Source organism: Typopeltis vanoorti, chromosome 4, assembly GCF_054136105.1.
Source record: "Typopeltis vanoorti isolate ZY-2024b chromosome 4, IOZ_Tvanoo_1.0, whole genome shotgun sequence".
Classification (NCBI taxonomy): domain Eukaryota; kingdom Metazoa; phylum Arthropoda; class Arachnida; order Uropygi; family Thelyphonidae; genus Typopeltis; species Typopeltis vanoorti.
Window position 1 is genome coordinate 76,349,541 of NC_143552.1, and position 24,716 is coordinate 76,374,256.

At 36.6% G+C, this 24,716-nt stretch overlaps 1 protein-coding gene across 1 annotated transcript in view; it reads right to left on the minus strand.

Annotated features, from left to right (window-relative positions):
* LOC150107422 (transcription initiation factor TFIID subunit 1-like) overlaps positions 1 to 24,716 on the minus strand; it is a 960,372-nt gene that overhangs the window by 313,061 nt on the left and 622,595 nt on the right. The window contains exon 25 of the mRNA XM_090391850.1: positions 8,333 to 8,411. Coding sequence (XP_090247976.1) covers positions 8,333 to 8,411 — 79 coding nt within the window. The remainder of the gene's footprint in view (positions 1 to 8,332; positions 8,412 to 24,716) is intronic.

Below are 24,716 nucleotides of genomic sequence, written 5' to 3' on the forward strand. Positions count from 1 at the left end.
GTCTTGAGCAGGATAAAATTGAATTTCGTATTAAAAAAAAGAATAACATGTAAGAAAGTTTTAAAGCGAATAAAAGTTGGGCAGCTCGCAGATGTGAACTGTAGACTAAAATACACAAAGATTATTGAAAAAAAAATGAAAGAGTTTGAGAACAGGAATCAAACCTTGGAGATTCAGTGGCAAACTCTGAAGAAAACATTGATTGATTCTGCCAGAGAAGCATGTGGTGAGGTTGTCTGCAAGGATAAAAAAATCACAACTCCCTGGTGGACAAAGGAAGTTAAAGAGGCAGTGAAGGAAAAAAAGAAGAAAGCATATCAAAAGTTCCTGTCAAATAAGTCAGCTTGTGCTCTTAGAGAATACAGAGACAAATGCAAGAATGCTAAACACTGTGTAAAACTAGCAAAACAGAAGTCATGGGAGGACTTTGGCAAGAATATAGAAAATAAATATCAAGAAGGTGGCAAAATATTCTGGAGGTTGTTGAAGAAGCTTAGGAATGGAGGAAAGAGTGCTGTAAAAGGAGGTAGAGATGATAAAGGTGACATGAAAACTGGAGAAAAAGATATCCTTGAAGTATGGAGTAATTACTTTGAAAAACTGCTAAATGAAACAAGCAGTGATGACAGAACAGTGGTAAAAAACACTGACCAAGCATGCAGTCAGGAAACATATCCATACTTGAAGTAGAAAAAGTCATCAAAGGCTTGAAATGTGGAAAGGCAGCAGGAGTAAATGATATTTGACCAGAAATGCTGATGTATGGTGGTATAAGAGTCTCTTACAGTGGCTGAACTGCATAGTTCAGAAAGCGTGGACAGAGGGATGAATTCCCGATGATTGGAGTAGAGCTCTCATAGTACCCATATATAAAAAGGGAAATAAAACTGAATGTGAGAATTACAGAGGTATTTCCCTACTGAGTGTTCCTGGCAAGATCTATGCAAGTATACTTGAGAAACGGTTGAGAAGAATCGTGTAAGAAAAGCTTGGTGAAGAACAAGCTGGATTCAGGGCAAATAGAGGCTGTCAGGATCAGATCTTCACTTTACGACAAATAGTCGAGAAAGCAAGGGAATATAACAGAGATCTGTATTTAAGTTTTGTTGATTTGGAAAAGGCATATGACAAGGTGCCAAGAGAGAAGCTGTTCAATATGCTACAGTTATATTGTGTCAGTGGAGCATTATATAAAGCAATACTTGCTTTATTTGAGTTGTGAGTCAGCAGTTAGAATTGAAGGAAGTACAGGAAGATGGTTTAATGTTAAATCTGGTGTGAGACAAGGATGTACATTATCCCCTCTGTTATTCATTATCTATATGGATCACATTATGAAGGAAAGTGGTATTAAACGTGATATCAAAATTGGAGATGTTAATGTCAGCTCTTTGCTTTATGTGGATGATGTTATACTTCTAAATAAATCCGCTACAAGTCTGCAGGATTCTCTGGCTAAATTGAGTAGCTGTTGTAATAGGTATGAAGGTCAGCAATAAAAAGACAAAGACAATGAAAATAGGCAGAATCATTGAAAATGTCAACTGTGTTGTGAATGGAGAACCTGTGGAAGAAGTGAAACATTTCGGCTACTTAGGCACAATTTCTAGTGAAGATGGTAAATTAAATATAGAAATAGACAACAGAATCAGCAAAGCTGGTATGGTGGGAAGTCAATTGAATAAATTCGTATGGAATAAGAGAGAAATTAGTTGGAACACTAAATTAACTGTATACATGACAGTGTTCAAACCAGTTTTAACTTATGGATCTGAGAGATGGGTCAGAAGTAAAACACTTGACCAAAGACTAGAGACCGCAGATATGAGAGTCCTGAGAAAGATTAGAGGCGTGAACAGATGGCATCAATGGCAATATCATATTAAAAATGAGGATATTAGGAAAGAACTTGACATTGCCAGCATCCAGGAATGCGTTAGCAGAGCTAATCTCAGGTGGTATGGTCCCTTAAATAGAATGGAAGAGGAAAGATTAGCAAAACAAGTGTTCTCTGCCACGTTGGCAGGAAAACGACCCAGAGGAAGACCAAGATATAGGTGGATTGATATGGTACAAAGTGCCTTAGATGATAGAAATATAAGATCTGATAATGTTGGAGTCTTGACAAGTAACAGGCTGATTTGGAGGAAAATTGTAGATAAGAAGTTAGTAATGATGTAATTTTTTTCATGTAGTACTATCATATCCTGTACACCCCTTGAGGGTACATGGCAGGAATTTGATGATGATGATGATGATGATGAAGAAGTGCGAGGGTTTGGAATGTAGAGCTGCCTTAATGGACAGCTGAATAACCTGCTTTGACACATGTTAGTGGTTTTGGCCTTTTAATGGTTAAGAAAACTTTCCTGATAGAAACTAGGTGCCCATCCGTATGTATGAGGATTCTTCTTATGGCTGTTACTCCTTGATTCTATAGTTCAGAGATGCTTCACTGGGCACATCAAGGCTGTTCCACACCAATATTACATCCCTAGAAAAGTTTAAAGTTTTGTGGGGAGTAACTGAAATTAGTATTTCTCCAGTAGATGTTGCAAGAAGTAATTTTTCAGATTGCATCATTGTTGATGCTTCAAAAAGAATATCTCCTGAATGAAGTTTCTTAACAGATTTTGGAGACCCTGTCAACCTTTCTGGATGGAAAAAAAAAAGAAAAAAAAAGTGACATTTTCCCAAGTTTATATAACAAGGGAATGAACAATTATTCATTCTCAGGAGGAGTATGATTTAGTGCCAGTTTCTTACCCACCAAGGAGCAACAAATGGATGCTCACTCCCTGGCAAGCAATAAATGCACTCAGGTGTGAAATGCCAGAGCTACCCCAGATGATGTACCAACACCACAACAAATCTTGAGTCTTGTCTCCACCCCATGGGGAAGGAGACTAACCACAACAATACAATACTGACACTTGTAAGCAAGCCAATTAGCCAACTGATTCTGGCTGGGCCATCCAGGACTACTTGTCTTGTCGAAGCAGAGGCCAAAGTAGTGCAAAACTATCAGGATTCCCCTTTCCAGATGTCAATGGATCACAATGCATGGTAAACATAGTGGCAAGGCAATGGATCTCAGTGATTGTTTGTATGGAAGATACAACAGTAAAAAATAGTCAGGAGAAGTGGAGCAAAGATTATGAGATGAAGAATAGCACAGAAAAAGAATAGGGACAAAAAGGTCAGTACCATCAGTGGGAGGTCCCCTTCACCATGAACAGGTGCCTCACATGGAAGGAGTCTAATGTCTCTAGATGAAATGGAGCAACAAATGGATGCCCACTCCCTGGCAAGCAATAAATGCACTCAGGTGTGGAATGCCAGAGCTACCCCAGATGATGTACCAACACCACAACAAATCTTGAGCCTTGTCTCCACCCCATGGGGAAGGAGACTAACCACAATACAATACTGACTCTCATAAGCAAGCCAATTAGCCAACTGATCCTGGCTGGGCCATCCAGGACTACTTGTCTTGTCGAAGCAGAGGCCAAAGTAGTGCAAGACTATCAGGATACCCCTTTCCAGATGTCAATGGGTCACAATGCATGGTAAACACAGTTGCAAGGCAATGGATCTCAGTGATTGTTGTATGGAAGATACAACAGTAAAAAATAGTCAGGAGAAGTGGAGCAAAGATTATGGGAAGAAGAATAGCACAGAAAAAGAATAAGGACAAAAAGGTCGGTACCATTAGTGGGAGGGCCCACCATGAACAGGTGCCTCACACGGAGGGGGGGGTCTAATGTCTCTAGATGAAATGGGGACAAAGCATCATTTATATAGCATATTCAAATGGTTAGTGTATAGTGGAGTTGAGTGCTTGCTTTTCTAGATATTTCGTATAAAAATTGGTTGGAAAGGAAGAGAAGGAAGAATACTTTTTTTTTCTCCCTTTTCCAAAAAATAACCAAAGTATATGACAAATTTAAATAATTCAAACATATTAAGAGAAAAATGTGACTCAATAAGGTGAAAGTCTCTGTTAGGGGCATAGCAGTTAACAGAGAAGTAATATTCAAGGTTGATCATGAGTGAATTTTTTAGGATCAGATTTTTATACTAAAAAGAATTGAAGTAACAGAACTTTTAATGAAGAGGAGAGAGAGAGAGAGAGAGAGAGAGAGAGAGAGAGAGAGAGAGAGAGAGAGATGGACAGAGTTCCCTGTGAAGGCAAAAATTATTTTGTTATACTCATCGGAAAGTCTAGAGTTGGAGTTGGTTGTCTATTATGTTATCAACTACAGGATAAGGGATGGAGGGATATTAGGTTTATGAATTTTTGGGATCCCAAATATTCAAGGTGGTTTAATGTGGTATGGTTTCAGTTTTTACAGTAATTTTTTTGGACCAAGATGTAGCTTTTCTAAATAATTAACATGCTTTAAGAATTAGTGGGATCTGATCTACAACTTACAAGTAGAGGAGTCTTTCAGGAAATTATTCACTGTTCTGTTGAAACCTATTTGATCAATAATGACAACTGCTTAAAGAAGATAATGTTCCGTGTCTAAGTAGGATTCCTAGACTAATGAATCCTTAGTCTGGAAATCCAACACCAGACCAAACATGGTACTAATATGCTACAGGTATCCAACTTTTTCAATATACGAGGGCTGTTTAAGACTAAATTTTACTGCCACAAAACCACTCGCCACAATATTAATTTCTGTGGAATAAAGAAATGTTGCTGTCTAACAAAAGAGGTTGACAGATGGTGTATACGAGCTGATGTGCCAGAGTGTCACGTGACTAAAAGCAAGCTTCTTTCGGCGCACCTACGAGCTGCGACCAGCCATCGAAATGGAAGAGTCCTTGGAACAGCGTTATGCGATTAAATTTTGTGTGCGTTTGCAAAAATCAGCATCAGACACTTTTAACATGATATGCGAAGCTTTCCACAATGAAGCAATGTCGAGTGCAAGTGTTTTTCGCTGGCATAAAACTTTTAAGGAAGGAAGGCAAAATGTGAAAGATCATGAACGTGAGGGAAGACCTTCAACGTCCATCACAGAGACAATGATCAACACAGCAGCAATTATCATCAACGAGGATTGCAGAATTACAGTACGCCAGCTGCATGTTGTCCTGAATATTTCTGTGGGAAGTGTTCACTCGATCATGGCTGAACATTTGGGATTGAAACGTGTTTGCGCCCAATGGATTCCCAAACACTTGACACCGGAGCAAATGCAGCATTGAGTGGATGTGTGCACAGAATGGAAAGAAAGACTGGAACAAGAAGGCGACAACTTCTTAAAACGCATCATTACAGCAGATGAAGCTTGATTAGAAGAAACACACGTATAAACCACAGTGAAAATTATTTAATTGTAAATATTTCATCCTAAGTATCTTAGGACATCATCAGTACAGTATTTAAACAAAATTAGGAATAACATACAGTTAGGGCGCATGATTACAATAGAATCTCATGAAAACGTGCATAACGTGTTAAAGTAGTACAGAAAAAAAAAAAAAAAACATTAATTATTTAACACAATTTTGTATGATAATTTCCCATACTTTAGGAATAGTAAGAACATCATTGCGGTTTAGGTTTGGTCTGTGTAGTAGGGCTTCAGAACTTTCTTTGTATAAACGTTCATGTTTAAATAAAGATCTATGTAAAAGTTTAGCCTTTTCCCAATGGATCCTATGGTTTGGATTTTCAATTCCGTGTTGAGAGAGGCCAGATTTCTGCAGTTTAAGAAGACGAACGTGGTCTTGATGTTCCTAGATGCGTTTCAGAACAGACCTACCTGTCTGTCCAAAGTAAGATAATTTGCATGAGCATGGAATCTCATAAACACCAGGTAACATCAAGGGTGAGAATTTGTCCTTAGGAGAAGGTAATAAGTTGTAAATTTGGTTGATAGGTTTGTAAGTAGTGGCAAAATTGTATTTCTTCATAATTTTAGAAAGACGTTCTGAGATGCCTTTAACGTAAGGTATGGGAATCCTATGCACTTCTTCCTGTCTGGTTTGATGTATGCAGAAGTGACTGATGATTTTTTGAGTTGTTTTGGGATTATATTCAACACGGAATTGAAACTCCAAACCTCAACACGGAATTGAAAATCCAAACCATAGGATCCATTGGGAAAAGGCTAAACTTTTACATAGATCTTTATTTAAACATGAATGTTTATACAAAGAAAGTTCTGAAGCCCTACTACACAGACCAAACCTAAACCGCAACGACGTTCTTACTATTCCTAAAGTATGGGAAATTATCATACAAAATTGTGTTAAATAATTAATGATTTTTTTTTTTTTTTTTTTTACTACTTTAACACGTTATGCACGTTTTCATGAGATTCTATTGTAATCATGCGCCCTTACTGTATGTTATTCCTAATTTTGTTTAAATACTATACTGATGATGTCCTAAGATACTTAGGATGAAATATTTACAATTAAATAATTTTCACTGTGGTTTATACGTGTGTTTCTTCTAATTATGAACGCACCACAGGTTTCGTTATTTAAAAAAGATGAAGCTTGATTGTATCACTATGACCCTACAATGAAACAACGAAAGCAGTGAATGGAAGCATCCACCTTTGCCTACCCCAAGAAAGCAAAAACTGTAAAATCGACTGGTAAAGTTATGACCATAATGTTTTTTGACTACGAAGGCATTGGTTTACCAACACGTTGTAGAACCCGGGAATACTGTAAATGGCTCATACTATGCGGATGTTTTACGGACAATAGCACGTCAAAAGGAAGCGTCCACTGCTGAATAATGGCTTCTTATTGCACCACGATAATGCAAGGCCACATATTGCTGGTGGTGTAGTGGATGTTTTGCAGAAGAACAACATAGATATCCTACCACGCCCTCCATACAGTTCTGATCTCACACCGTGCGATTTCTGGCTGTTTCCTCAGCTCAAGAAACCACTAAGAGGCTGCCATTTTGAAAGCAACAAAGCATGTGTAAAAGCTGCGAAGGCGGTTTTGAAAGAACTCTCAAAAAAATGGACTTTCACATGTGTTTAAGAAGTGGACGCAACATTGGGACAAATGCATCGCGTCTCATAGTAGTTACTTTGAAAAAGACCATGTAAATGATGACGATTAAAGGTAATCTGTTTTCTGTATAAATATAGTCTCATAACTTATTGAACAGCCTCCGTATGTGAGTGTGTGTGTGTATATATATATATATATATATATATATATATATATATATACACATCACCATCATGTTCATCACACAGTGAGCACCTTCACTAGGGAATATGCGAAATAGATCACTCAGGTATTTTCAGATTCACCAATGGCATGATAAAAACAATACTAGATGTGACAATAAAAAACATCTCTTTTGCAATAAATTTAAAGTGTCTTAACTCTGCAGAGGTCGCAGTCAAAAGAATTGCAGTGTAGGTCGCATGTATCTGAGAGATACATTCATTACTAGTATGTGCTAAAATGCAATAAAACTTAAAAAAAAAAAAAAAACCACTGCAAATATAATACATGATGGTTTATTTATTTTCAGTTACAATCTAGAAATTATTGAACAAAGAAACAAAGAAAAAAAAAACTAAACCAATACTATACTGACATCGGAGTTCGTGATATCTCTCAGATACAATTTACTATCAAATATCACACACCTTTAATAAAACGTGTTAAACCAAAACTGATTGCATAAACAGTGTGAAATATTATTATTATTATTATTATTATTCCTGATACCTCCAAGGAGTCCGAAGACTCATCGCGGGAGGACATCTTCAACTATCTCTACACCTTACCTCTACTACGAATCAACGCCATCTACCGCCCACCTCCAACACCACCACAACTAGTAATTTTTGTCTGTAAATTGCGTGTGTTCTGAAGGGCCGATTTGCATGTATGCGGGATGAAAAACCCGAGTTTCCGGGAGAAAAAACCCTGCTACCTCCGTATGAGATCGGCTAACTCACCATCGATTGAAATCGACCAGATAAAGATTCCTCCCGTCGCGACGAGAATCGAACTTAGGCCTATTCCAATCGAAGGGCGCAATGTACCGTCGTTCTTCCAATTGCGCTACGGAGGCAATATCACTTGTAATATATGCAAGCGCAGCTAGTCGTGACCTCCAAGCTATACACTGGATATATGTAAGAATATTTATATTAAACAATTTGTTTCTATCTGTCAGATCAGCCGCAACATCCGCAGGGTTAAAAATGAATTAACAACGACAATTACCACTAATCTGAACAATACACTTCAAATAATTTTTAAGGTATTCATGAGATGAAAAACCTTATGCAAACTTTCGTATGATACTAAAATATATATTTACCTTCTTCTCCTGCTTTAGCTTGCTCAGTGCATAAAGTGCGAATGACATCAATAATCTCCCATCGTGACAGCTTCTTGATCTAGAATGTCAATGGACACAGAGAACAAATTTTCTCAAATTGAAAAAACACAACATGTACAATATATAACCAGATTTTATTTTTATATATAGTTTTTATATTTAAAATTTTAAGAAATAGTTTTTATACATAACACATATGTTAAGAAGTTTTTGTAGTGTTCAACAATAAACATCCAGCCAGTATATACAAATAAACTGAAAATTTTCTGCGCAACATTTTAAATTTAACACATTAGAATAATGGTCGAGATGGTATGCTGTATGACAGTATTCAAAACGTAGTATAAGAAAAGCAAAAAAGATACTTCGGCTTTTTTTTTTTTTTTGCTGTTGTTTTGTTTTGTTTTTGTGTGTATGTGGTACTGTTTTTTTCACCATCAATTTATTGTCTAATCCAAAAAACGTTTCTTCTTCCACCACCACTGTGGACAATACTGCTGCCACTCAGAAAGATAAAAAAGATAATTAAGGATGTTCCTGAGATCTTCATAATTTGTGTGGAAGGATGGCCGCATGGTAAATGACAAAAAATCTCACTGAGCATCAACTAACTGAATAACACCAACACCAAGAATATCTATGGTGCTTTTAATATGATGTGCTTGACTTTTTGGATGACTATGTCACAGAAGATGAGTAATTGATCTACTATCATACTCCACAGAAGAGGATTCAGAATACTGATATGGAAATATCATTCCTCTCGTGTTTCCAAAAAGTTCGACACCAATCCATCAACATATAAAGTGAAGGCAAAGTCTTCACTTTATATGTTGAGAGCCACAATGTTAGCGGTGAATAATTTTCTTGTAAAAAGAGACCTGTGGTACTTCCATAATAAAAGAAACACACATATACTACAGTAAAAAATATTACTTATTACACAAATATTTCATCTTATGTATCAGAAGTCATCATCAGTATAAGTGAAAACAAAAGAACAGTAGAAAGCGTGTTATAACTGAATCCATCTAAATATGCAACCCATAGTAAAAAAATTTATTATTATTCAGATATTTCATTTTATATGTTGTAATTCATCATCGAGGTGGACAGTGAACAACAATAAGGAATTTAAATAAAAGAATCAGTAGAGCATGTGTTACATTGGAACTCTATGTGTACATCATGTGTAAGTTGGTTATGACTTTCCAGCTGAAAATAAAATTAAATAAAATAATTTTTAGTTAAAGAAAAACACCTTGAGAATACAAGATCCTTTTTTTCACTGCTCTCTCTTAATCCCAAACCATCAATCTGGCTGCAAAGACATACAGATGATGTCTTTGCAGTCTGGAGTTGCACAGAACCAGAACTCCATTCGTTTCATCAAAAAATCAACACCCTACATCCTTGTATTAGGTTCCTGCTAAAAAAAGAATCATCAAAGGGAATCTCCTTCCTAGATGTACACATCTAGTGGAAACAAAATGAATCCATTTTCATACCAATCTACAGAAAACCAACTTTTACAGGTCAATATATCCACAAAGAATAACAATGCCAAGATTTGCAGCAAGACCATTTATCATCGCAGTGGTGAGTGTCTTCTGCTTCAGAAAGTACCAAAGAAGAAGTAGTATTATTCAATAACAACTTGGAAATAATTTTGAAATCAGTACCAAAGAAAGATATTGGAGGAGATCAAATCAGAAAATGAAGAATGGGAAAGAACAATGAGCAAATATGGATATGGAGAAAGCAACGAAAGAGGAGAAAGAATGCTTGAATTTGCCTTGAAGCATGGCATGGTAATTTGCAACACACAATTTCAGCCAAATAAAAAGAAAGAAGAGAGACTGCAGGAAGTGGGCATAGCAGTCACCAGCTGGAAGAACTATGAATATGCTAGATATGATACTTATAAGAGATGGGCCACATCAGTTCAGCAGTGTTGAACATTTCAAGGAGCAGACATGAAATTGGATCATAAATTAGTGATTGCCAATATTGAGTTGAAACTGAAGCGATAAGCAAAGGCACAGTTTTAGGGTTAGAGAGATATGAGGACATCGAGCAAGGAAATTATAGAGAAAGTGTAAAGGAAATTCCTTGAGGAAGAAATGAAATTCATCATGGAAAAAGAAACTGGAAGATAGAAATAATGTCTGAAATCAAAAAAGCAGTGGAACAAATGTTCCCAATGACAAAAAAGCCAAAGAAGAGATGAATCTCACAGGAGATATTAAAGATAATTCAAGAACAAAAAGAGCACTGAAGATTAGGAGAGAGAGAGAGAGAGAGAGAGAGATCAGCAGAAGAACAGTATAGAGAAAAATGCAACCAAGTGAAGAAGACAGTCAGTTAGGAGAGACAAATCAAAATGGCTAGAGGAACAGTTGAAGATATCAATAAATGCTATGGTGAATATAGAAGAGAAGTATATATACTATATAAGATGATCAGAAACATCAGCAAGAAATGGAGTCCAAAGCAGAGAACCATAAGAAAATTAAAATGGTTAAATCTAGATGAACAAGATACCAGAGTTATATAAGACACAAGGAGATGCTGAGGTCCAAAAGAAGTTAACTGATGATTTGAGAAAAATATCACCACCAAGCTAAGAGGGAAAAACAAATATACTGAGGAATGAGATGGTAAAGGCAGTAAAACATCTGTAAAAACCATAAAAGCTCAGGGAAAATGATGGGATCACTGATAGATGTTGAAACATGGTGGTGAGGTGATAATGGACTATACATCTTCTGTAACATGGCATGGCATGGGTGGAGGGCAAAACATCAAAAGCTTGGACAAGATCAATCCTAATGACCATCCACAAAAAATGGAAGCAAAATCGACCACAAAAGTTACAGAACATCAGCTCTAATGAGTCACGTGGGAAAAGTACTTATGAGGATAAGGAAACTAATGGAAGAAAATCTGGAAAATGAGCAAGCAGGATTTAGAAGAAACAGAACCACTGTGCATTGAATAGTAATGTTAAAATTAATTGTTGAGAAACTCTAGGTAAAAATTAAAATACCTGATTTATTTACTTTCAAAAAGCATTCCTGAATGCTTGCAAAAAGTATGGACTGTACTTAAACTTTATGGAGTGAACAGGAACCTGATATATCTCTTGCAGAATATCAAAGACAATGAAGAGGCTGCTGTGAGAAACTGTGAAGAATTAGGAAGTTTGTTCTGGACAACAAGAGGCATGAGACCCAATATCCCCAGGAATCTTTATTATGCTTTTAGTGTGGGGATGTCAGTTTAATGTTACAAAGTGAAAGGTCCTACCATGGAAACCCATGTGTGAGCCTCAGTTCTGATTGTTTTTGTGCAGATCAGTGTTCCAATTGATTCCCGGAGTCCATATTCAACATGTCAGCTGACAAATGGTGGTTTTTACATATTATCCTTCATAGCACTCTACAGTCACATTCATTGAATATGGTGGGTCGTACACTGCAGGTAGAACTTGCAGTTGACTCCCAGCACTTCCATATAAGTTGGCATCACTAATTGTTGACCTTGGATGGTCCAATTTGTCAACAATTTGCCAAACAGATAGGCCTGCAACATGGCATTTCAGAACACCTCTTTCAAATTCCATCAGTTCCTTTCCCACAGTCATTTCAATAGGACATAGTTGCACTGATTTGGGGGCATCACATTCTTCCAATTTATACTGGCCACAAACATGTGACTTGTTACATGGAACAATGCAATTTGCCCATGAGGGTGTCCATTGGCTTCTTTGCTAGAAGTATATATGTATGTTAGATGTGTTTTGTTTCTTATTTCTGTTATCAAATGCCATGTCTACAGTATCTATGTTTGGCTGGGGATTCTGACATTCCCTGAAAAATTTGAGAATAAGGATTCATGCTCAAAGGTAATTTCAGTCAACAGAGATCCCACCCACCATTCAGAAGGAATAAATGTGCTTGGAAGTGGAACGCCAAGGTTACCCCCCGCCCTCCCGATGCTGTACCAGCACTGCAGCAAGCCTCGTGCCTTGTCCTGTGATCACAGGGAAGGAAATTTCCCCATGATCTACAACATCACTGACCATTATAGGCAAGTCCTCTAGCCAACTGATCCAGGCAGGAACATCCAAGACACTTTCTGGATATCCACGGGTCACACTGCCCAGTATACACAGTAGCAGGGCATTGGATCTCAGTGATGGTGGTCAGAAAGATAGCACAGTAAAAAAAAAACTATTCAGGAGAATTGAGAAGAATATAGGAAGAAAAGTATACAAAAAGAGGAAAAGTGAAAAGAGCCAGTACCAACACTGGGAGGTCTCTCCACCACAAACAAGTGTCTCACATGGAGAAATAGAAATGGATACCAGGAGCAAGCTCCTTTGTTTATACACCAATGCCAGCCATATTAAGAATAAAGGAACAGAGATGGTAGTATTGATAAAATTTGTCTGTCTACAAATTGCTGCTGAAAATGAGATGTGGTTGACAGCAGATGGTATATACCCACAGTGGCCAAACTGTGGCTAGCGAGCCGCATGTGGCTCTTCTTAAGTTTTATTGCGGCTCAACTAAAAAATATTTATAATTTTTCTTAATTTTCTAGCAGACATGGGGCAATCACCTAATAAAGTTTTTTGGAATTATGATAATTAAATTTTAAATTTAAAATTAGAAAGCTTAAATCATTGAAATCTTAAGTTAATAACCAAATTAACTTCATGCCAAAATTTACTGAAGAATCTAAAACTGTAATAGAGGCTAGTTTTAAAATATCACGGAACATCACACGTGCAAAACTGCCTTATACCGAAGAGGAATTTATTAAGCAAAACATTCTTGATACAACTGAGTCACTGGACCCTAATAATCCAAAACTTTTAAAGTTAATTACAGACATTCCTACCTCATGACATACAATTGAACGTCGAATTTCAGAAATAAACGTGGATTTATTACCAAAATTAGAAAATGATATATAAAAGATTGTGTAGCATTTAGTTTGGAGCTTGACGAATCAACTGACATCACAGACCAACCACAATTACCAATTTTTATTCGTTACATTCTTGAGGACAGAGTGATGCGAGAAGAATTATTAGATTTAATAGCATTAAAAGATAGTACTCGTGACATTGATATTAAGGAAGCTTATGATGTTCCCTTAAAAATGTTCCAAAAAGTAAGTGTGGCTACTGATGGAGCAGCAGCAATGGTGAGTAAGAATTGATTAATTGGATTAATTGGACTTTTAAAAAAAGATGAAAGCATTCCTGATTTCATTCCAATTCATTGTATTTTGCATTGAGAACATCTTGTTGCAAAACACTTTAATTTTGAACATGTGTTTACACCACTCATAAAAATCGTAAATTTATTCAGACCAATGCAAAAAAACCACCGTCAGTTTCGAAATTTTATTGATGAACTTGATTTGAATGAACAAATAAATGATTTATCATTGTACTGCATAGTGAGATGGTTATCTACGTACGATGTATTGAACAAATCTGTAGCTTAATTGGAACCTATTATCGAATTCCTAGATATAAAAAAGCAATCATATCTGCAATTAAAAAACAATGAATGGACCCAGGATTTAATGTTTTTTTACCGATATAATGGAACATTTACAAAATTTCAATGTGTCGCTGCAAGGCAAGGACAAGAATATTTCAGAATTGAGTCAGAGCATTTTTAGTTTAAAAAAAAAATTAAAACTTTTTCAAAAAAAAAATCAGTGAAAAGACATTCAATCACTTTCCATTTGAAAAAAGGTACTTCTTCCTACAGCCATGTGATATTCTTCCTACAGCCATCAGTAACTATTAAGCCAAATTAAACAACCTGTTGGATGATTTTGAAGAAAGATTTGTAGACTTACAAGAATTAAAACCATCTATCACATTTCTATTAAATCCATTTGAAACTGATGTAATTAACAACGGTTTCCAGCTTTTAAAAAGCTTACTTCCTGGAATGGCATCAGGAGAAATGGATTTAATAGAAATGCAAGAAGACGATGGTCTTAAAATGTTACATAAATCAGTAAATTCAATCAATGAATTTTGGAAATGTGAACCTACCATAAAGTACAGCCATTTAAAAATGCAGCATATCATTTACTATCAATTTTTGGATCGATTATGATGTTGAATCACTGTACTCAACGATAAAATTTGTAAAATCCAAGTATTGTTCTCAATTAACAAACCAACATTTGAAAGAATTAATAAGAAGTTCAATTACTAATTACAAACCAAATTATCAAAAATTAGTTGCTAACTTAGAAATCCATAAACCTTCTACTAGTAAAGAGTAAATAAAAAAATGTAAATACATGTAAAAAAATATGAAATAATAAATATAATGTTTCAAAAACTTTTTTTTCCTTATTCCTTATAAATGATATTGTATTTATATGTGTACGTATATGACTGACATAGACCTTTGGGATGTGGGGCTCTTAACAATTTCTGGTAGGTAACTAGGGGACTCTTGCTGCAAAAACTCTGGCCACCCCTGGTATATACTAACAGCAATATATTAGCTGTGTTAGTTTTTTTCAGGAATAGGGTATTATTAATGATTTCAAAAAAGTTGCCTCCTCACCTCCGGCTGGAACCTTAAGCAATGATATAGTTTTAAGGCCATTTGGTGTGAGGATGAGGAATTTAGGTAAGACAGTGAGGTAATGAGATAGGCCACAGAATATTAGGGGGGGGGTAGATAGATAGAGAGAGAGAGATAAGAGAAAATTCAAAAATAGTCACTCAGATAGATGGTGACAGGAAGTGATAATGGGTGACATTACCTATGCACATACTGATCAGAAGTAGGAAAAAACATGGCTGAATAGTAGCAGCTAGACAGAGAAAAGATTCATAGAGTTGTGTGGAATTATAGCGCAGCAGACTATGAAAAACTAAGGAAACTGATAACCTGTTATGACTTGATTAGTTGAAGGGGGAGAATCACCAATGCCTGAGACTTTGGTTGAGATAGTTAATGATTGTAATGGTAGATTGCATTCCTAGGATTTGGAGTATAAACAGCATGAGGCTATAATGAATGAATTGCAGAATCATGTAGGAACCGCAGAGAAAGGAAACAATATACAGGAGATAAAAAAAGAACAATATATCCCTTGATAGCATAAGGAGTATAAAACAAAGGCCAGGAAGGAAGGAAGGAAGAGTAGATGTAGTAACAAAAAATAACAGTAATGATGAAGGATAAATTGGCATATGAAAGGAGAGTGGCTAAGGCAATAAAGCCAAATCCTAGGGAATTCTCCAATTATATAGCTAGAAGAAGGAAAAGTGCATATGGAAGACTGTATTTAGTTGCTGGACAAGGCATACACAGGTGGCATCCACAGAAGTCATAGCAGAAGAGTTCATAAAGGTATTCTGCTAGTACATTTTCAGTTGGTATGTTATAAGAATCGTTGAATAACAGTGAGAAAATATCAGCAGTTGTGGAAAGTAAATGTTTGAAATTTTAACTAAGCTTGATGTTAATAAGAATGTGGGACTGAATGAGATAATATCAAGTATAAGAGGATGTACAAGGCACATGAGAGTGCCACTGGCTTGGGTTGTTCAACACAAATCTGGCAACAAGAACAGTTTTTATGGCATGCACTAACAACAGGTTATGGTATATTAATGGTATATAATTAGCATAAAGTATTTTTTTTCCCCTTAAAAAGACAAACCTTACACATTTGACTCAGAGAGCTCATACAGATCATAGAAAGTTTGTTATAGTAGATAGTCTATTATTGTGATTTTTTGGAGAAAAATACCGTGCTTTAGGCAATTCAGTTGGAACTTTTTTTTTGGCAGTTTGCTATAGTGAATGTTAAAGAAGCTATATAAGAGTGTGTTATTATAGTTTAGTCCTATGCTAAAACAGAATGAATGCTTTAACAGACCTGTTCATAAAAGCCACCAGATATTTATAGCAAAGGTTGTAAAATCCAGGCAGCCCTTGGATTACGATGGTTCAATTTATGGTGATTTCATAATAACGGCGGATGCCTGCGCTTGCTTTCTTACTGTAGTGTGATCTGACTGAGAAACGACACTAGCAGGCACTCTAGTGTTTGAGTGTTTACCAAGCTACTACGACGTATATGTATCAAACCTCGTTTTATTGTTGAATCTACCTAATTGTTCTATTTAATTTTTTTTTACATACATACGTATTTAAATTGATAAAGTACGTAATTGCATGCCATGTCTGATAAAAGAAGTGCAGAAAAGTTAGCAGAACTTGGTGTTCAGAGGGCACGGAAATCAATCACACTTGAAAAGAAGATGGAGATTATTCAAAGAATGGAAGATGGTCAGACAGGTGCTAATGTCTGTAGAAGTATGACCTTACCTCCATCAACTGTTACTACAATTATGAAAAATGCAGATAGAATAAAACAGTCTGCGCAACAATCTACAGCAGTACTAAATGCAAAACATGTAAACTTTTTCATGAAGTTTATCCCTGTTATAGCAGGGGTAAACTTCATGAAAAAAATTTTCCAAGAAACTGTTACCCATCTTCATGGAAAAATTATTATCATTATGGGTGGATGGCTTGAATCAGAAAAAGATTCCTCTGACACAGGCTGCTATAACTGAGAAAGCAAAAACAAGTTTTGAGGATCTTAAAAACACAGATGGAGGTGAAGATTTTTAGGTAGCAAAGATTGGTTCACAAGATTTAAGTCTCGAAGTAAGTGCCATAGTGTCAAATTATGTGGTGATGTTATTCGTTACTTTCCTTTCTGTCTTTCTGAATTTTATAGCTGGCTTACCACGACACCTTATCTTACTTAAATATCCTTTCTCTCTTCTATCAAATCTTACTGGCCACACTATTATTTGTTATACTATTTATATATTGCATTGTACCCCCTTTTCACTTTACCTTGTCCCTCTTTTATGTGTTTAATACATGGCTACTATTATCTTAGTTCTTTCGTATATGCAAGTAAATCGCTGGTCTCCTATTAAATTAATTTATTTCTTAGGATCTTTGCAGTCTTATTGGCCTCTTTACTTTCTAAACATCATCTTATCACACAACAATCTGATGGATTTCACCCTATAAGTATTAACACATTTATTTGTTTACTGCGCCAGTTAATACCTAGGATAGGAAGGATTCTTGCTCAGGGTGACCCCTTCAGAGTGATATATGATAATTAGAATCAAGATTAATCTTATCCCTCCGCTTGCTTATTTCTTTCTCACAGTCGTGGCTCGCTTAATATATTTATTCTCTTGGGTTTATCCCGCTTAGTTCGTTGATTTTTTTATGAGTGGTGGTTTTGAATTCATATAACACAAGCAGGCAAGTACATAAATGAAACAATTTAATGAGCCTTAAGGAGATATACAATTATACAATTCAAACAGGTTAATGTGGTTGCACTCAATTTAGATCAAAAGGCTCTAATTAATTTATACTAATTACACATATTAAATTGCAATAACCACTAATACAATCAATTTTGTATAATTTCATAGGTAATCATCATGCCATTCTGAAACACATGGCCATGAGTTAACACAATAACATAATTTATACATTAAGCTTAGTGTAATCAGATATCTACTCGGCCTCGTGGGCAAACAAATCTTAGCACTATTTCAGGCCTATGCCCAGTTGTAGGCTATTCTTACAGTCCCTTAAAGTTTAGTCCATTACAAATGTTCTCACGGGGAATTCACTCTCTTCTATAACAGGAAATTGGATTTTAAAAGTCTACATTACCATCTCTGTACTTGAATTCTTAAATTTTGTTCCTGCCTTGTCTGGTCATCAAGGCCTTCAATATAGTCCTTTTAGAGGATATCTTCTGTAGATCTGTGCGAGTAGAATCTCAGCGGAAAAACTGGGAGGTGGCACGGTAACGTTGCCTTGTACGGCCGGCATCGATTTGGTCCTTCCGTCGCACGACAACGCACAATTATCCTAGAGCATGGCCATAGCTTGGCCCAATACGAACGCTACGACAGACGAACCAAACGCCTTCCCCAACTGGCCAGGAAACTTCCCCGACGACGAGCTCGACCATGGTCCGAGAGATCAGGAACCAGGAATCCAGGAAAAAAAGATCTCGAATCGTGCTTGCAAGGCCTTTTTGTTTAATTTTCTCCTCTTGGCAATTCTCAATCTTCACGATGCATGCCAATGCAGTCACGTGAGCTAACGTCAATCTCCTTAGCTCCCTCTATTTTAATCGCACGTGAGCCTGCTTTCCTTTCCTGGAAAACGCTTAGATTTTCTTTTCCAGTACTTCTCTCCCTCCCTTCTCTTTCATAATGCAGGATGACAAAAGTGACCCTTGAACCCTGACTCATAGGCCTTGCTAATTTAGTACTAGAGACTGGTCTTTTTCAAGTGGTTTGTCAGCTTACATGGATCTACATCTGGTCCACACTTAATACAGATTATATATAAAAGCTTATTATGCAAATTTATGTAATTGCTAAATTTTAATTGCTTTGCACTTGTAAACAGCTTACACTTATCCTATTGCCAACGTTCCATATTCTCTGCCTAAATTGTATTAAAGTTGTGACCTGAATAATTTACATTAAATATTTCTTAGCCCTTTCAGGACACAACAGTGAGGCAGTAAGTGCAGATGGTGTGGCAGTGGCTGCACTTTTCCTAAAGAATTTCAAGACTGTGTAGAACAAGGAAGTTATCCTCCTGATCTCATTTTTAATGTTGATGAGGGTGGGATCTACTGGAAAAAATTGCCATCACGCACCTTCATTTCCTGTGAAAAACATTCTGCTCAGGGTTTTAAAGCTGCAAAAGATAGACTTATGCTTTTGTTGGGTGCAAATGTCTCTGGAACTTTTAAGATTAACCAATGTTGGTGTACCATTCACAGACACGTGCCTTCAAGGGTCTAAAAGCCATGCTACCAGTCTATTGGAAATGGAACAAGAAAGCTTTTACAGATGTTTTTACAGATTGGTACACAAATTATTTTTGTCCTACCATGCTTTGCTTCTGTAAAGAAAATGATTTGCCAGCCAAGGCATTGCTTCTCTTGGAAAATGCTCCTGGACATCCTCAAAACCTTGTTGAAGTAAGAACACCATTGGATGTTTACATGCCCCCAAACACAACATCGCTTCTGCAACCGATGGATCAGGGGATTATATCAATCTTCAAAGCCTATTACTTCCGCATAACATTTATGAAAATGGTAAGTCTTGGACGCATCAGGAAAAACTATTAAAGACTATTGACAGTCATTCGATATTTTGAAGGGCATTAAAAACATCAAGGCAGCTTGGAAAGAAGTGTCAGCAAAGTGTTTAAAAGGAGCATGGCGAACACTTCTTCCAGCATTTATGCACAACTTCGAGGAATTAGAGCAAGAGGATAATGTTATTGAAGACGTTACCAAGCTTGCGTGACAGGTGGGATTAGACGATATTACAGCTGAAGATGTGACAGAAGGCTTAGAGAGTCATGATAAACCGTTTTCCAACGAAGACTTAAAAGTATTAGCCAAACAATTAAGTCAACATCCAAAGGAGGAGAAAGAAAACGAAGAAGGTCCTCTGAGAGATATAAAAATGGCCGATTTACAGCGTATCCTTGCAAGCATAGAGACAATGACTGATGAACTCTGCGAAATGGACCATGATTGGGAAAGGAGTGCGAATATAAAAAGGAGTGTAATCGCATCTATTTGACCTTATACTGAACTCGTTAAAGAAAGAAAAGGAAAATCTAGGCAGTTAACACTGGATACTTTTTTCAAAAAAAAAATGCAGGTGATCCGAAACCAGGAACTTCAACATAGAAATATGAAATATCTTCTTGAAGTTTCATATTTTTTGTATATAATTTTGATTTTTTTTCGTTAGTAATAATTTTATTTTAACAAATATATATGTATGTATATCAAAGCTTTAAATATAATAATGTTACACATACTTCATATGCATATTTTTTGACTGAGCAGAACAAAACTTTGTAACTACCATTAAATTTGGGTTTGTTTTAGGCGGATTTGGTTTACGCTCGTTTTTTCAGGAATGGAAGCGAGGCATAAACTGAGGGCAATTGTACTTCAATCTCCATAAGATTATATAACTTAAATTCAGCAGGGCTGCCTCCCCCCCTTTTTTTTTATAAGCTAAAATTTTAATGATAATTATTGATAATAATGAATTAAAAGTCATTTTTAATCAGGACAATTATTATAGAATATCTTTTAAGTAACAGCCTTTAGATTATTTGCAAAGGTGGTGAGGAATACAAACCTCAAAAACCTTTCAAAGTGTCACTTTCAAATCCAACTGGAGGCAGATGATGAATATACAGGCAATGATTTTTCAGCAACAACACTTTAATTACTAAAAAGTTGAAGTGAGATAAAATTAACTTTTATCCTACTTCAAACATATCGAACCCTTCACCCAGAGTATTTGTGAACTATACCTTTCCAAGTTTTGTTTCTCTCTATTATTTTAACATAACCACTACTTTACAAACAATGTGCTCCTCTGTACTTTTTGTATCAGGGTGGTAATATCTCATATATAAACTCTGTATTACTAAAATCTTGGTATTTCTAGCCTGGCTCCCACTGATGAGACCTCAATAAAGGTCAAAACCAGTCTGGGTAGTAGCCCCTTGCCTTTAATACAAAGCATCATACGTCTCCTCCAGGAGATGTGCTTTGCATTAAGGGTAAATATTAAGATTAGTGATCAGAGTGATAAGACCAAGGCAACCATAAGTTGCCTTGGTCTTGCACTACGTGCAGGGTCATCTAGACTTGCATCACTTGCAGGCGCAAACTTGACTTGGTTGTCTGTTTGCTAACTTGGGAAATGGGGTAAAACCAGATTTAAAATAGCTTGGTATCTTTAACACACACACACACACACACACACACACACACACACACACACACACACACACACACACACACACACACACACACACTGGAATATCTCATATCCAAAATACCTACTCTTGAGTCTCCTCATATATAGTTTATTTAGTCTTTAATATCTGAATATTTTTTTACTTCCTTTTGTTAAATTTCTTTGCTATTTTCTATCATTCCTCCAAGTATGTTAATTATGAATTTCTGGACATTCTTTTATAATGGCAACTTTCTAAAAACAAAATTTCTTGATTGCAAAATCATTTTCCTCAGATTTCAACATTCATAACTCCTGTTATGAATGTTCAAATGTTCATTCTTGAACAATCTTGAATGATTGTTAAAGATACCAAGCAATTTTATAAGCTTGGTTTTTTAATCCTTTTCCCCAAGTAAGCAAACAGACAAGTAAGTTAAGTTTGCAGCTGCATGTAGTGCAACACTATGTTTAGGGAAAACATATATAAGCTCTGTATTACTTCACCCTTGGCATTTTTTTAGGTCTGGCTTCCACTGACAAGATCTCAATAAAGGTCGAAACTGGTATGGGTAGTGACCATTACCTTAATGCATAGCATCATACATCTCCACAAAGAAATGTGCTTTGCATTAGGGGAAAATTCTAAGGAAAGTGATCAGAGCTTACTCCACCTTTACAACGAGTTGCCGAGTGTTGCACTACATGCAGCTGCAAACTTGACTTACTTGTCTCTTTGCTTACTTGGGAAAAAAGATTAAAAACTGAGCTTATAAAATTGCTTGGTATTTAATAATATATACCCAAGGTAACAAAACTTTCTACAATGTTGAATGATTGTTCATTCTTGAACAATTTAGTAGGAAATGCTGCTGTATTAGTCACAGCAGCAATCAGGATTATCTGGAAGTGTATTAAGGCTGAACAGTTTGGTTCAGCCTAATATATTGTTTATTATTTTAACGGTATAATAGAACACAGAAACTAAGTAAATAATTGATTTATTAACTTGATGCTGATATTTCGCTGGTATTATAACAGCATCTTCAGAGCACAAAAACACTGTTTGTCACAATACGCGAGACTAAAACAACATGGTGTACATTAACAAAATTATAGCAGCAACACAAAGACTAGAGTCCTGATTTTGGCGCCCACTATCTGAAAAAAAAAAAAAAAAAAAAAACACTATCATATATTGCTAGAGTCCTAGAAAAGTGCTAGTTTTTCCTTAATATGACTGTCTCCCAGATCTTCGGCAAGTTAATACAGCCATATTTGTTGAGATTTGGAGTGTGTTTTAGGGCTTCTGTCGCCTCTAAGAACAATCTCTCTGATTTATATGGGTTTCTGTGTAGTACTTTTGTGTTTTTCCAGTTGATCCTGTGTGCAGGGGTATCCAGAGCATGGTCTGCTAGGCCCGACTTCCCATAATGATATTTCCGGACGTATCGTTTATGTTCGCTGATGCGGATATTCACAGTTCTTCCTGTTTGACCGTAGTAGGCTTGATTGCATGAGCAGGGTACTTGGTAGACTCCTGGATGTGATAAAGGAGGAATGCTGTCCTTGGGTGAGCGGATGAGGGTGGCTAATTTGCTACATGGTCTGAATGTAGTGCGTAGTTTATGTTTAATGAGAATTCTTGAGATCTTTTCGGATGTGCCTTTAATGTAAGGGATGGTGACTGTTTTGTTGTAGTTCTCTGTGGTGGATGGTGGGAGGGGTTTCTTAGGAGTGTTTAGTATTTTGTTTATTTTTTGTGGATTGTAGCCGTTGGCCAAGAAGGTGTGGCGTAAGTGAGTCAGTTCAGCAGTAAGAGCCTTGTCATTTGAACAGATTGCTCTCGCTCTATGGGTTAGCGTTTTTAATATGCCATATTGTTGAGAAGGATGATGGTGTGATTGTTTGTGTAAGTATCTGCCTGTATGTGTGGGTTTTCTGAAAACTGAAAATGATAAGGAACCATCTGGGAGAAGTGTGATGAGTGTATCCAGGAAGGGCAGACAGTTGTTGGCTTCCGGTTCCATAGTAAAGTGGATTTTTGGGTGTTGGCTATTTAAATGTGCTAAGAATGTTTTCAATGTCTCAGGGCCATGTGGCCAAATGGCAAGCACATCATCAACATAGCGTAGCCAAAGTGTTGGTTTGAGAGTGGCTGTATTGATTGCTTGTTTTTCCAGGTGTTCTATGTAAAAGTTGGCTGGGGGGGGGGGGGAGAAAGGGGGGAGCCCATGGCTGTCCCATCAATTTGTTTGTATATTTTCCCTTTCCATGTGAAATATCCTGCATGTATTGTGAATTTGAATAGTTCAAATATATCAGGGGGGAAGTGTGACTTCAGTAGATTGAGGGTTTCTATTAGTGGTACATTTGTGAATAGTGAAGTGATGTCAAAGCTTACTATTAAGTCTGAGCTTTTTAGGGTGAGGTGTTGTAAGATGCTTTTTAGGGTGTGCTGAATTTTTGATAAAGGAGGGAGAATTGTTAGTGAGAGTGGCTAGTAGCTTTGCTAAATGTCTAGCCAGTTTGTATGTGGGACTATTTATACTGTCCACAATTGGGCGTAGGGGTGTGCCTGGTTTGTGAATTTTTGGTGATCCATAGATCCTCGGTGTTCTAACATGGAAGGGTTTGAGTTTGTTAACTGTGTCTTTGGGCCAGGAAGTGACTTTTTTTAATAATTTTCGTGCCTTATTCTTTTGTGTGTTGGTGGGATTGCGATCTATAATTTTGTATGTTGACTGATCTTGTAATAGTGTGTGCATTTTGTTTTCATATTCAGTTGTGTCCATCACCACGGTTGCATTTCCTTTGTCTGCTTTTGTTATGGTAATCTGGCTGTTGTTGTGTAGCTCTTTTATAGCAATGAATTCCTTATGTGGGATATTACTTTTTGGAGGCTTGGACTTGATTAGGATGTTGGCCACATCTAAACGTATGTTGTTAGCTATTGTTGGAGGCAGGTCGTAAATTCCTCGTTCGATGGACGCCATTATTTCGGCTTTTGGAACTTGCTTGGGAGTTATGGCAAAGTTGTGCCCTCGACTTAAAGCAGTTGTGGCTTCTTTGCTTAAGGTGAGTGACGATAGATTCACAACGACGAAGTCTTGTTGTAATTGCGGTCGTTGTATGGTGTTCCGTTGTTGTAGATTTTCGAACTTCTTTTGGTGCCGGTTTTTGACTCTGTCGAATTCTTTTTTTGCCGTTGCGTCGGTGATGTTCTCTAATATCTGCCAAAGTTCCGTATTTAGAATATTATGCAGTGATTCTCGTAATGCGCTGATGGTTGTATTTGCTTGTGCTAATTCCCCGGCGAGTGGTGTTAATTTGTTCGCGTAAAAGCGCTACACTCACTCGTTTATAGATGCGTTGGGCTTTGGCCGAGTGGAACTTGTTTTTGATTTTAAAACAGTTCGGTATTAATTTGGTGTCTCGGCACCTCTTTAA